Genomic DNA, 14790 nt, shown 5'->3' on the forward strand with positions numbered 1-14790 from the left:
CTTTCTGTAAGACACTAATTAAATAGCATTCACAGAACCAAACGGAATACTCAATGTTTGTGTCACCCTGATTTCTTTGCATATTTTGGTATCGTTAAAATACCTCCGGTCGGGAGCGACAGATTGGATTGGCCATTAAAGACTCCCTATACTGTTTAAAATGTCATTTTCTCAGTGTCTCTTGAACAAAGAGGAGTTTAGGCCTTGCGCTCTCAGTGTGGTCTGGAGGAATAAAGTGACAGGGGTGGGGTTTACTATCAGCTCACACAGCGCAGATCAGGACAGGGAGCTGACAAGGGTACACGAAGAAGCGAGACCGAGAGAAAGCTGAATTGTGTAAGCTGAAGACAAACTTTAGTTCTGTAGGAATGAGATGTGCTTTAAAAAAGGATGCTAGACGCCAGGCACAGTGCCACTGTGGACAATGGAAACCACATCAGGCCAGGAGATACAGTACAACGAGAAAGAGGGGACACTAGAGACAGAAAGAGAGGGAACTGGAGACGAACAGGGGAAGGGGAGGAAGAACAGTGTGCGAGAAAGATGTCATGGCTGGGCTGAAGAGTGAGCAAGAGAGCACCACCGCAGAACAACAATGTCATTGGTATCACCATACAGTGATTGATGGATTCAAACAAACTGCAGTTCTACACAACAAGGCTAGAAACCAAATCTGATAGAGTCTGTGTCATGAATACCATTACCAGACAATTTTTGCAGATTTTTTTTTTAATCTCCTTTTGAAATAATTAGGCTAACATTCTAGTCAGCATATTGACATGGACAAATTGAGTTCCACCAAGCCTCCAAACAGACTGTTATTTCCTTGTCCAATAAGCATAATCAAATTACTGACAGCAGGTTGTTAACAAACAAACACATACAGTATCAATCACAATCCATTTGGCCTGACTGAAATCCATTTGGCCCGGTCTCTGTATAGTCAGCCAGCAGATTGTCCTGGCCTACAACAGATAGGGACATTCATTAAGATATAGCGAGGTCTCTCTCCCTCTCCCAGGACTAGGTCTATATTAACATTTATTTTGACAGGGAGTCATGCTGAGACCATGGTCTCTTTCACAGATGAGCCCTGTAAACACATCAATACACATATCAGTACACACAATGTGTGCCGCCATGCTAAATGTCATGCAATAAATCTGCCTGGAGGAAGCATGCAGTACCCGACACCACCACTGACCTAAACGCAATATCACTCAATGGAGACTTCTCATTCAGGATGCCTGTCTAGCGCCTCCTCACTTCCAGGAAAGATACTTCACTTTCACCCATAACACCTCTCCACACACAGCTGGCCCACGTGCTCAGCCCTCAAAAAATGCCCCACACAACAACATATTACAGGAAATATAAATGGCAGCATCCTCTAGACTAGAGGGTATTGAGTGACCAGGTGCTAGACTGGGTAGAAATATCGATGATCTCATATCTAAACAGTGTTGAAATCCCAGTATCTCTAGACATGCTCGTTAACACTGGATCACAGAGGAGGCTAGAATAAAGAGAAATATGAATTGCAAAGCTAATAGGAGAGTCTGACATCTAGTGGGAAACTCAGGTTACAAATGCACTGGCCATCTAGTAAAAATCATCCAAGACCACAAAGAATTCTCTTACACATTTAAAGCAGTCTAAGCATTGTTTTGCTTAACAGTCAGATATTATCATATTTACCTAATGTCAACAAGTTCTAGATTAACCTAAAGTTACAGTTATGAGTTAAGTTCTGTAAATGGCTGTCTGTGGGTTAGCCTACCTGTTGATGACCTTTGGAGAACAGTTAGGGGTTCTGCCCATGCACTCCAGTGCAGCACAGTAGGAGGTGAGGTTAGGCTTCAGACCTGCCTCTTCTACCAGAATGAACATACGTCCAATCTGGTTCAAAGAGCCCTGCAGTTGTCCACATGGAGAATAAGGAGGTAATGCAGAATTTAGAGACTTGTGTAGACAATGTATTACAATTATAGAATTCTAATACAAGAGCAGCACTTACCTTCTTGGCCCAGACCCTCATCATGACGTTGTAGAGTCCTATGTTGAGCAGGTTGCGTCGGCTGATCATGCGATGGTGAGTGAGCAGGAGGCGCTGGGCTCGGTCAATGTCACCACAGAACACACAGGCCTCCAGGTAGCAATGCACACTAAGCTGGACGCCCTCGTACATCCTGGCCTCGCTGTTATCCTGCACGAGCTCCGGGCTGGCAGACATAGCCCACTGGTTAAGCTTCCTCTCCAACTTCTCCACCTCAGCCAGCTCCTGGGCCTTGGCCTCAGTCTTCCTCTCCAGCTCAGCCAGCTCCTGGTCCCTGGCCTCAGAAAACTCAGGAGCCGGCTCCTTTGAGGCTTTCCCCTTTCCTTTGGCTTTTCTAATAGGCACAGTTTCAGCAGCAACCGGGGGACCTGCAATAGTGTCGGCTTGGATAGCATTTGGCTCTTGGTTTTTCAGAGTCTTGCTCTTTTTAGAGGTCAATGCAGTCTTTTTTCCAGCTTTTGTCAATATGTTTTTTTGTGCGGTACCTGGCAGCATCAGTTTTCCTTTTCTGCTTTTCACAGGTTTATCTTCTATGCCTAGCTTCAGGTTCAGTTTCTTTGTTTTAGTCGTCTTCTCCTGAATCAGTTTCTCCATCCAGCGGGATTTGGAGGCTGAAGCATCTTTTCCCCCTCCCTTACCAGTCTGTCCCCCTCCCTTACTAATAGTCTGTCCCACCTTGGGCAACTCAGTCCTCCCCCCACAAACATTTTTGTGACTCTTCCCTGAAGAAGCCCCTCTCCCCAACTTGGAAGCATTGACAAATTGTACCTTTGCATGTTGGACATCTAAAACAATGTCAGATTGGAGTTGCTGGATTCTGGCCTCAAGCACTGGAAAAAAGAACGGGAGAGAGAAAATACTAGCATTGTGATATAATAGAAAACAAACATGTAAAAGCATTTGAGGGATCACATGCATGATAAAAAGGAATTTATTACATACCATCTAATAGCCGAGATTGTTCCCATACTCGTTTTTTCCCATCCTCTTTCTTTGGGATCAGAGCTGAGAAATGTCTTCGTTGTGATGTCCATGGTGGATCTGTAAGAAGATTGTTGTGAGAATTACTATATACAGTGCCTTGCAAAAGTATTCATCCCCCTTGGAGTTTTTCCTATTATGTTGCATTACAACCTGTAATTTAAAAGGTTTTTAAAGGGATTTCATGTAATGGACACACAATAAAATAGTCAAAATCGGTGAAGTGAAATAAATAACTTGAATAAAAAAATTATCAAAAATCCTAAATGGAAAAGTGGGGTGTGCATATGTAAAAAATCAAATCAAATTATATTTGTCACATACACATGGTTAGCAGATGTTAATGCGGGTGTAGCGAAATGCTTGTGCTTCTAGTTCCGACAATGCAGTAATAACCAACGAGTAATCTAACCTAACAATTCCACAACAACTACCTTATACACACAAGTGTAAAGGGATGAAGAATATGTACATAAAAATATATGAATGAGTGATGGTACAGAATGGCACAGGCAAGATGCAGTAGATGGTATAGAGTACAGTATATACATGAGATGAGTAATGTAGGGTATGTAAACATTATATTAAGTGGCATTGTTTAAAGTGACTCGTGATACATTTTTCCATACATTTTTCCATTATTAAAGTGGCTGGAGTTGAGTCAGTATGTTGGCAGCAGCCACTCAATGTTAGTAGTGGCTGTTTAACAGTCTGGTGGCCTTGAGATAGAAGCTGTTTTCAGTCTCTCGGTCCCTGCTTTGATGCACCTGTACTGAGCTCACCTTCTGGATGATAGCAGGGTGAACAGGCAGTGGCTCGGCTGCTTGTTGTCCCAGTTGCACAGGTTGGGGTCGAGACCCAACTTGATGATGAGTTTGGAGGGTACTATGGTATTAAATGCTGAGCTGTAGTCGATGAACAGCATTCTAACATAGGTATTCCTCTTGTCCAGATGGGTTAGGGCCGTGTGCAGTGAGATTGCGTCGTCTGTGGACCTATTGGGGCGGTAAGCAAACTGGAGTGGGTCTAGGGTGTCAGGTAGAGTGGAGGTGATATGGTCCTTGACTAGTCTCTCAAAGCACTTGATGATGATGGAAGTGAGTGCTACGGGGCTGTAGTTGTTTAGCTCAGTTAGCTTTCTTGGGAGCAAGAACAATGGTGGCCCTCTTGAAGCATGTGGGAACAGCAGACTAGGATAAGGATTGATTGAATATGTCCGTAAACACAACAGCCAGCTGGTCTGAGCATGCTCTGAGGACGCGGCTGGGGATGCCGTCTGGGCCTGCAGCCTTGCGAGGGTTAACACGTTTAAATGTTTTACTCACGTCGGCTACAGTGAAGGAGAGTCCACAGGTTTTGGTAGCGGGCCGTGTCAGTGGCACTGTATTGTCCTCAAAGCGAGCAAAGAAGTTGTTTAGTCTGTCTTGGAGCAAGATATCCTGGTCCGCAACGGGGCTGGTTTTCTTTTTGTAATCCGTGATCGACTGTAGACCCTGCCACATACCTCTTGTGTCTGAGCCGTTGAATTGCGACTCTACTTTGTCTCTATACTGACGCTTAGCTTGTTTGATTGCCTTGCGGAGGGAATAGCTACACTGTTCGGTCATGTTTCCGGTCACCTTGCCCTGGTTAAAAGCAGTGGTTCGCGCTTTCAATTTCACGCGAATGCTGCCATCAATCCACGGTTTCTGGTTTGGGAATGTTTTAATAGTTGCTGTGGGTAAGACGTCGCTGATGCACTTGCTAATAAACTCGCTCACCGAATCAGCATATTCGTCAACGGTGTTGTTCGCCGCAATGCGGAACATATCCCAATCCACGTGATCGAAGCAATCTTGAAGCGTGGCATCAGATTGGTCGGACCAAAGTTGAACAGACTTGAGCGCGGGATCTTCCTGTTTTAGTCTCTGTCTATAGGCAGGGAGCAACAAAATGGAGTTGTGGTCAGCTTTTCCAAAAGGAGGGCGGGGGTTATATGCATCACGGAAGTTAGAATAACAATGATCCTGGGATTTACCAGCCCTGGTAGCACAATCGATATGCTGATAGAATTTAGGGAGTCTTGTTTTCAGATTAGCCTTGTTAAAATCCCCAGCTACAATGAATGCAGCCTCAGGATATGTGGTTTCCAGTTTACATAGAGTCAAATAAAGTTTGTTCAGGGCCGTCGATATGTCTGCTTGGGGGGGAATATATGCGGCTGTGATTATAATCAAAGATAATTCTCTTGGTAGATAATGTGGTCGACATTTGATTGTGAGGAATTCTAAGTCAGGTGAACAGAGGGACTTGAGTTCCTGTATGTTGTTATGATCACACCACGTCTCGTTAATCATAAGGCATACCCCCCGACCCCTCTTCTTACCAGAAAGATGCTTGTTTCTGTCGGCGCAATGCATGAAGAAACCAGCTGGCTGTACCGACTCCGATAGCGTGTCTCGAGTGAGCCATGTTTCCGTGAGGCAAAGAACATTACAGTCTCTTATGTCTCTCTGGAATGCTACCCTTGCTTGGATTTCATCAACCTTGTTGTCAAGAGACTGGACATTGGTGAGTAGTATGCTCGGGAGCAGTGCGCCCGTCTCCGGAACCTGACCAGAAGGCCGCTTCGTCTGCCCCTTTTACGGCAATGTTGTTTTGGTTCGCCGGCTGGGATCTGATCCATTGTCCTGGGTGGTGGGCAAAACAGAGGAGCCGCTTCGGGAAAGTCGTATTCCTGGTCGTAATGATGGTAAGTTGACGTTGCTCTTATATCCAGTAGTTCCTCCCGACTGAATGTAATAAAACCTAAGATTACCTGGGGTACCAATATAAGAAATAACACTTAAAAAAATAAAATACTGCATAGTTTCCTAGGAACGCGAAGCGAGGCGGACATCTCTGTCGGAAGTAGCACGTATTCACCCCCTTCGCTCTGAAGTCCCTAAATAAGATCTGGTGCAACCAATTACCGTTAGAAGTCACATAATTAGTTAAATAAAGTCCACCTGTGTGCAATCTAAGTGTCACATGATCTGTCACACGATCTCAGTATACATACACCTGTTCTGAAAGGCCCCAGTCTGCAACACCACTAAGTAAGCGGCACCATGAAGACAAAGGAGCTTTCCCAACAGGTCAGGGACAAAGTTGTGGAGAAGAACAGAGAACCATTAAATCCATTTTTTTTAAATGGAAAGAATATGGCACCACAACAAACCTGCCAAGAGAGGGCCACCCACCAAAACTCACAGACCAGGCAAGGAGGGAATTAATCAGAGATGCAACAAAGAGACCAAAGATAACCCTGAAGGTGCTGCAAAGCAGAGATTGGAGTATCTGTCCATAGGACTACTTTAAGCCGTACACTCCACAGAGCTGGGCTTTATGGAAGAGCGGCCAGAAAAAAAGCCATTGCTTAAAGAAAAAAATAAGCAAACACGTTTGGTGTTCGCCAAAAGACATGTGGGAGACTCCCCAAACATATGGAAATAGCTACTCTGGTCAGAGGCTAAAATTGAGCTTTTTTGCCATCAAGGAAAACGCTATGTCTGGCGCAAACCTAAGATTACTCATCACCCCGAGACCACCATCACAACAGTGAAGCATGGTGGTGGCAGCATCATACTGTGGGGGTGTTTTCGAATTTGCAGGGACTGAGAAACTGGTCAGAATAGAAGGAATGATGGTGCTAAATACAGGGAAATTCTAGAGGGAAACCTGTTTCACTCTTCCAGATGATTTGAGCCTGGGACAGAGGTTCACCTTCCAGCAGGACAATGACCATAAGCATACTGCTAAAGCAACACTCGAGTGGTTTAAGGGGAAACATTTAAATGTCTTGGAATGGCCTAGTCAAAGCCCAGACCTCAATCCAATTGAGAATCTGTGGTATGACTTAAAGATGGCTGTACACCAGCGGAACCCATCCAACTTGAAGGAGCTGGAGTAGTTTTGCCTAAAAGAATAGGCAATAAAAAAAATGTGATCACCCATATTGTGCCATTAATATTAGAATGTTTGGAGCGTAGCCATAGAAATCCATGTAATGAGGCAACTATGTTTTTGAATTGTAACTTAAGTGAAATAGGTACCAAATTGCATACAATCCAAAAACATAGCTGCCTCATTATATGGATTTCTATGGCTAAGCTCCAAACATTCTAATATTAATGGCACAATATGGGTGATTTTTTTAAACAATAGTTGTAGCTTCTGATAAGCTAATTGACATCATTTGAGTCAATTGGAGGTGTACCTGTGGATGTATTTCAAGGCCTACCTTCAAACTCAGTGCCTCTTTGCATTGACATCATGGGAAAATGAAAATAAATGAGCCAAGACCTCAGAAAAATATTGTAGACCTCCACAAGTCTGGTTCATCCTTGGGAGCCATTTCCAAATGCCTGAAGGTACCACGTTCATCTGTACAAACAATAGTACGCAAGTATAAACACCATGGGACCACGCAGCCGTCATACCGCTGAGGAAGGAGATGCATTGTCTCCAAGAGATGAACGTACTTTGGTGCGAAAAGTGCAAATCAATCCCAGAACAGCACCAAACGACCTTGTGACGATTCTGGAGGAAACGGGTACAAAAGTATCTATATCCACAGTAAAACGAGTCCTATATTGACATAACCTGAAATTCCTCTCAGCACGGAAGAAGCCACTGCTCCAAAACCACAAAAAAGCCAGACTACGGTTTGCAACTGCACATGGGGACAAAGATCGTACTTTTTGGAGAAATGTCCTCTGGTCTGATGAAACCAAAATAGAACTGTTTGGCCATAATAACTGTTTGGCCATTATGTTTGGAGGAAAAAGAGGGAGGCTTGCAAGCCAAAGAACACCATCCGAACTGTGAAACACGGGGTGGCAGCATCATGTTGTGGGGGTGCTTTGCTGCTGGAGGGACTGGTGCACTTCACAAAATAGATGGCATCATGAGGTAGGAAAATTGTGGATATATTGAAGCAACATCTCAAGACATCAGTCAGTAATTTAAATCTTGGTCTTCCAAATGGACAAATGACCCCAAGCACACTTCCAAAGTTGTGGCAAAATGGCTTAAAAAGACCTGACCTCAATCCTATAGAAAATGTGTGGGTGTAACGGATGTGAAACGGCTAGCTTAGTTAACGGTGCGCGCTAAATAGCGTTTCAATCGGTGACGTCACTTGCTCAGACCTTGAAGTAGTGGTTCCACAAGGGCCGCGGCTTTTGTGGAGCGATGGGTAGCGATGCTTCGAGGGGTGACTGTTATTGATGTGTGCAAAGGTTCCTTGGTTCGCGCCCGGGTATGGGCGAGGGGACGGTCTAAAGTTATACTGTTACCTGGGCAGAACTGAAAAAGCGTGTGCGACCATGGATGCCTACAAACCTGACTCAGTTACACCAGCTCTGTCAGGAGGAATGGGCCAAATTTCACCCAACTTATTGTGGGAAGCTTGTGGAAGTCTACCCGAAATGTTTGACCCAAGTTAAACAATGTAAAGGCAATGCTACCAAATACTAATTGAGTGTATGTAAACTTCTGACCCACTGGCAATGTGATGAAAGAAATAAAAGCTGAATTAAATAAATCTACTATTATTCTGACATTTCATTCTTTAAAAAAAAGTGGTGATCCTAACTGACCTAAGACAGGGAATTTTTACTAGGATTGAATGTTAGGAATTGTGAAAAACAGAGTTAAAATGTATTTGTCTAAGGTGTATGTAAACTTCCAACTTCAACTGTATATACCCTAGAGGTCAAAGTTCTGTTAACCTGAATTTACCCGAAAATGTGTCTGATGGATAGTTGTGAATAAAAACTGTCCAATGATTAAAGGGTATAAACTAGCAATATTTTGTTTTATACTGACATTTTCTCATAGGTTAAATGGGATGGAGGTACGAAAAAGTGATAACACACAGAAAGCTACCATTGCTGCACTGCTATCACACATTTTCAAACTCTAGGGACATGGACCTTTTTTTTTAAATCACTGAGACATGACGGCCCAAATCTGGGGGATACGGCTCATGAACAAAATGTGCCATTTCAAAACATTCCAACTCATAGGTAAATGGTTGACTTGAGTCAAATAATTTGCCATTTAGTATAGATTAGCAACGTCTTAAAAAATAAATGTATATATATTGCCATTTATCAGCCAACGACCTCTGATGTGTAAGTAATGTAACCCATGATGATAGCTAGCTAACTGTTTCTAAGTTCACTAACTAACGTTAGATAGCTGCATGGCTATACAAATCGCGACAGGATTTAGGGGGTGGATGGTCAGTTAATTTATCTAACGTTTATCATGCATCATTACAAACAAGCTGTATACATTGAGACATATCACAAGTGATATTCAGTGCGCTTTCCATGTCTGACATATGAATCCTGCATGCTTGAGCACCCGTCCCGTTGACTTAACAAGTTAGATAGCGCAAGGGACAACAACATTTACCTGATATTCGTCTTTCAACGTTATTCCGGAGTGTAAGAAAGTAGTGGCAATGGCCAGCATTTGACACACGACGAACACTTCTTTCCAACAATATTAGACCACTCAGACACTTCGGTAAGGCACACAGTCTCAATAGCGACATGTTCACATAACTGCACAACACTTCTACACGCTAGGCTGCCATCTTGAAAAAGACAAAGCTAATCGAACACAAAGGAGCCGAGTGTAGGCAAGGATAGACGAATACTAATACATCGAAGAGTAGATTTAGAAACAAGACAATTATGTTTTCTATGTATTGAAAGGAGTGTAGAATATTATTTGTTAAACAAATATAGTCAACATAAAATTTGTGCAATTTGTGCTGGGTGTACAAAACATTAGGAACACATTCCTAATATTGCATTGAACATCCTTTGTCCCTCAGAACAGCCTCAATTCGTCGGGGCATTGACTCTACAAGGTGTCGAAACAGTTGTGTCAAGTTGGCTAGATGTCGGTTGGGTGGTGGACCATTATCAATACACATGGGGAACTGCTGCGCTTGAAAGCCCGGCAGCGTTGCAGTTCATGACATACCCAAACCAGTGCGCCTCGCACCTACTACCATACTCAGTTCAAAGTCACTTAAATATTTTGTCTTGCCCAGTCACCCTCTGAATGGTACACAATCCATGTTTCAAGGCTTAAAAAAACAGATTTAACCTGTCTCCTTCCCTTCATCTATATACTGATTGAAGTGGTTTTAACAGGTGACATCAATAATGGATAAGAGCATTCACCTTGATTCACCTGGCCACTCTGCCATGGAAAGAACAGGTGTTTCTAATGTTTTTTATACTCAGAGTACATGAAAAGTTTGTTTAAAGTCTCAGTGCAGTGAAAAATCAAGTCAAATTGTATTTGTCACATGCTCCAAATACAACAGGTGTAAACATTACCGTGAAATGCTTTCTTACAAGCCTTTAACCAACAATACAGTTCAAGACATAGAGTTATGAAAATATTTACTAATAAACTAAAGTAAAGAATCAAATAAAAAGTAACACAATACAGTAACAATAACGAGGCTATATACAGGTGGTACCAGTACAGAGTCAATATGCAGGAGAACAGGTTAGTCGAGGTCATTTGTACATGTAGGTAGGGGTAAGGTGACTATGCAATAGATAATAAACAGCGAGTAGAAGTGGTGTAAAACAGGGGGGGGTCAATGTAAATAGTCCGGGTGGCCATTTGATTGGTTGTTCAGCAGTCTTATGGCTTGGGCTGTTAAAACTTCTATAGCATACTGGTTATTGTTCGGAATTTTGGATGACTGACGTGCCCAAAGTTAACTGCCTGTTACTCAGGCCCAGAAATATGATATGCATATAATTGGTAGAATTGGATAGAAAACACTCTGAAGTTTCTAAAACTGTTAAAATTATGTCTGTGAGTATAACAGAACTGATATGGCGGGCGAAAACCCGAGGAAAATCCATCCTGAATTATTTTTTTTTTAGATCACAGGCCATTTCAATGCTAGCCTATGGGATATGCAAATAGATAGGACCCAGATTGCAGTTCCTATGGCTTCCACTAGATGTCAACCAACTTTAGAAAGGGTTTCAGGCTTGTTTTCTGAAAAATGAGCAAGTAGTAGTTTTTCCAAGGTGTCTCTCATTAGAAAAGTAGTGTTGTTGGCGTGTGAATGAGGTGCACTCTCCTCGTTATTTATCTTCCCTATTGAACATACTACTCTCCGTCTTAAATATGATAGTTTATTTAGATATTAGAGCACGTGAGGATTAATTAGAAACATTGTTTGACTTCTTTGGACTAACTTTACCTGTAACTGTTTGGATTAATTTGAATGCATTTTGAACGAGTAGATTACTGAGATAATTGGCACCAAATAAACAGACTTTGGATATAAGGAAGGACTTTTTCGAACAAAGCGACCATTCATTGTGTAGCTGGGACCCTTGGGATTACAAACAGATGAAGATCTTCAAATGTAAGGGATGTATTTAATCGCTATTTGTGATTTTGTGACGCCTGTGCTGGTTGAAAAAGTATTTTGATGTGGGGCGCTGTCCTCAGATAATCGCATGGTATGCTTTCGCCGTAACGCCTTTTTGAAATCTGACACTGCGGTTGGATTAACAATAAGGTAAGCTTTTAAATGATGTATGACACTTGTATTTTCATTAATGTTTAATATTATGATTTTTGTATTTTGAATTTCGCGCTCTGCAATTTCACAGGATGTTGTCGTAGGTGTCGCGCTAGCAATTCATGCGCCCAAACCGGTTTAAGGAGCCTTTTGGACCTAGATTTGGCACTCCGGTACCACTTGCCGTGTGGTAGCAGAGATAACAGTCTATGATTTGGGTAACTGGTCTCTGACCATTGTTTGGGCCTTCATTTGACACTGCCTAGTATGTCGGTCCTAGAGGTCAGAAAGCTTGTCCCCAGTGATGTACTGGGAAGTCCGCACTACCCTCTCTAGCACCTTATCGTCAGATGCCGAACAGGTGCCATACCAGGAGTAATGCAACCAGTCAGGATGCTCTCGATGGAGTAGCTGTAAAACTTTGAGGATCTGGGGACCCATGCCAAATCTTTTCAGTCTCCTGAGGGGGAAAAATAATTGTCGTCCCCTCTTCACAACTGTCTTGGTGTGTTTGGACAATGATGGTGTGGACAGACAGGAACTTGAAACTCTCAACCCGCTCCACTACAGCTCCATCAATGTTAATGGGGGCCTGTTCGGGCCTCTTTTTCCTATAGACCACGATGAGCTCCTTTGTCTTGCTCACATTGAGGGAGCGGTTGTTGTCCTGGCATCACACTGCCAGGTCTCTGACCTTCTCCCTATAGGCTGTCAGGCACTGTTGTGTTGTCAGAAAACCTAATGATGGTGTTGGAGTCGTGCTTGGCCACTTAGTCGTGGGTGAACATGGAGTACAGGAGGGGACTAAGCACGCAACCATGAGGGGCCCCAGTGTTGAGGATCAGTGTGGCAGATGTGTTGTTGCCTACCCTTACCACCTGGGGGCTGCCCGTCAGGAAGTCCAGGATCCAGTTGCAGAGGAAGGTGTTTAGTCCCAGGGTCCTTAGCTTAGTGATGAGCTTTGTGGGCACTATGGTGTTGAATGCTGAGCTGTAGTCAATTAACATAATTCCCACACAGGTGTTCCTTTTGTCCAGGTGGGAAAGGGCAGCGTGGAGTGCTATTGATATTGCGTAATCAGTGGATCTGTTGGGGCGATATGCAAATTGGAGTGGGTCTAGTGTTTCCGGGATGATGGTGTTGATGTGAGTCATGACCAGCCTTTCAAAGCACTTAATGGCTAGCGACGTGAATTCTATGGCGCGGTGGGCATAGGGACTATGGGCATAGGGACTATGGTGGTCTGTTTGAAACATATACTGTAGGTATTACAGACTCAATCAGGGAGAGGTTGAAAATGTCAGTGAAGACACTTCCCAGTTGGTCAGCGCATGCTCTGAGTACATGTCCTGGTCATCCATCTGGCCCCACGGCCTTGTGAATGTTGACCTGTTTAAAGGTCTTGCTCACATCGACTACGGATAGCGTGATAACACAGTCCTCCAGAACAGTTGGTGCTCTCATGCATGCTTCAGTGTTGCTTGCCTCGAGGCGAGCATAAAATGCATTTAGCTCGTCTGTTAGGCTCGCATCACTCGGCACCTCGCAGCTGGGTTTCCCTTTGTAGTCCATAATAGTTTGCAATCCCTGCCACATCCGACGAGCATCAGAGCCGGTGTAGTAGGATTCAATCTTTGTCTTGTATTGATGCCTTGCCTGTTTGATGGTTCATCATATTCCAGTCTGTGCTAGCAAAACAGTCCTGTAACATAGCATCCGCGTCATCTGACAACTTCCGTATTGAGCGAGTCACTGGTACTTCCTGCTTTATTTTTTCTTGTAAGAAGGAATCAGGAGGGTAATTTTCCAAATAGAGGGCAAGGGAGAGCTTTGTATGCATCTCTGTGTATGGAGGAAAGGTGGTCTAGAGTTTTCTTTCCTCTGTTCCTCTGGTTGCACATGTGACATGCTGGTAGAAATTAGGTAAAACTGATTTAAGTTTGCCTGCATTAAAGTCCCCGGCCACTAGGAGCGCTGCTTCTGGATGAGCATTTTCTTGTTTGCTTATGGCCTTATACAGCTCGTTGGGTGCGGTCTTAGTGCCAGCATCAGTTTGTAAATAGACAGCTACGAATAATATAGATGAAAACTCTTTTGGTAGATAGTGTGGTCTACAGCATATCATGAGGTACTCTACCTCAGGCGAGATATACCTTGAGACCTTTTAATATTATACATGGCGCACCAGCTTTTAATGACACGTAGACACACACCCGCACCCCCGTCTTACCAGACATAGCTGTCCTGTCCTGCTGATGCACAGAAAACCCAGCCAGCTCTATATTATCCGTGTCGTCGTTCAGCCACGGCTCGGTGAAACATAAGACATTACAGTTTTTGGTGGGATTGAGTTTTGGCCTGCCTGCTGACATCACCAGGCGATAAATTAGTTGATTCGCCAATAAGAAAGAGAATTCCAAACCTCGCTGCTAATAACAGCTAGTTTTCAGTTTTCGCCTCCCCACTCAGACCACTACCAGACAGTTCTAGCTAAATTCTTGCTTGAGAAATTGCTCTTTGCTAAGATATTTTGGTTTATTTTTGACCATCTTAATTGAAAACAATCACAGTAAGGTACTTAATTGTTACCCAGAAATGATTTGATATTGAGGTAAAAATGGCTGCATTGGGCATTTAACCTGTATCATTTATTCTCTAGCGAGAATAATAACTTTTATGTTTGTTCAGATTTCTATTTTATCATTATTTAAGAATATCTTATCAAATATCGAAATTATGAACGCCACTGAAAAAAAATGGAAAAAAAACTGGAGAAAAAAAAGGACAAGGTGTGTGTGACATGTGTGTGTGACCTATATCACCTATAGGTGGCAGCCTTACCATAAAATAAGTAGAACAAAGGTCAAACTAGAGGTCATACATAAGTGGTCTTGCTGGTACTCTCATGTCTTGGTTTGAGTGAGAAATTGCCACATAATATAAAGACCCACAACCTTTTGGATGGCCTCCAACCACCACTGGTCAACTTTTAAAACACATTTGAACTGACTCTCCATGTTGTCAGTGTGTAATTACAATGTAATAAATGAAAAGAAATTGTATTCGTCATATACTTCGCAAACAACAGGTGTACACTAACAGTGAAATGCTTACATAAATGCAGAGATAAAGAAAATAGAGAAATAATAGG

At 43.0% G+C, this 14790-nt stretch overlaps 1 protein-coding gene across 3 annotated transcripts in view; it reads right to left on the reverse strand.

The window, feature by feature from the left end:
* Positions 1-9698, reverse strand: part of LOC115144871 (DNA-directed RNA polymerase, mitochondrial-like) — a 39119-nt gene extending 29421 nt beyond the window's left edge. The window contains exons 1-4 of one of the 3 annotated variants that reach the window (XM_065003054.1): positions 9482-9694; positions 2999-3097; positions 2018-2886; positions 1781-1914 (exon numbers count right to left, since the gene is read on the reverse strand). In XM_065003054.1, coding sequence (XP_064859126.1) covers positions 1781-1914; positions 2018-2886; positions 2999-3097; positions 9482-9623 — 1244 coding nt within the window. In that variant the 5' untranslated portion in view covers positions 9624-9694. Of the gene's footprint in view, positions 1-1780; positions 1915-2017; positions 2887-2998; positions 3098-9481 lie in introns of all 3 variants that reach the window. The other 2 variants (XM_029685969.2, XM_029685970.2) reach the window with 2 other exon arrangements.
* Between the last annotated feature and the right edge of the window lie 5092 nt (positions 9699-14790).

The sequence above is a fragment of the Oncorhynchus nerka genome, linkage group LG17, assembly GCF_034236695.1.
Source record: "Oncorhynchus nerka isolate Pitt River linkage group LG17, Oner_Uvic_2.0, whole genome shotgun sequence".
Lineage (NCBI taxonomy): Eukaryota > Metazoa > Chordata > Actinopteri > Salmoniformes > Salmonidae > Oncorhynchus > Oncorhynchus nerka.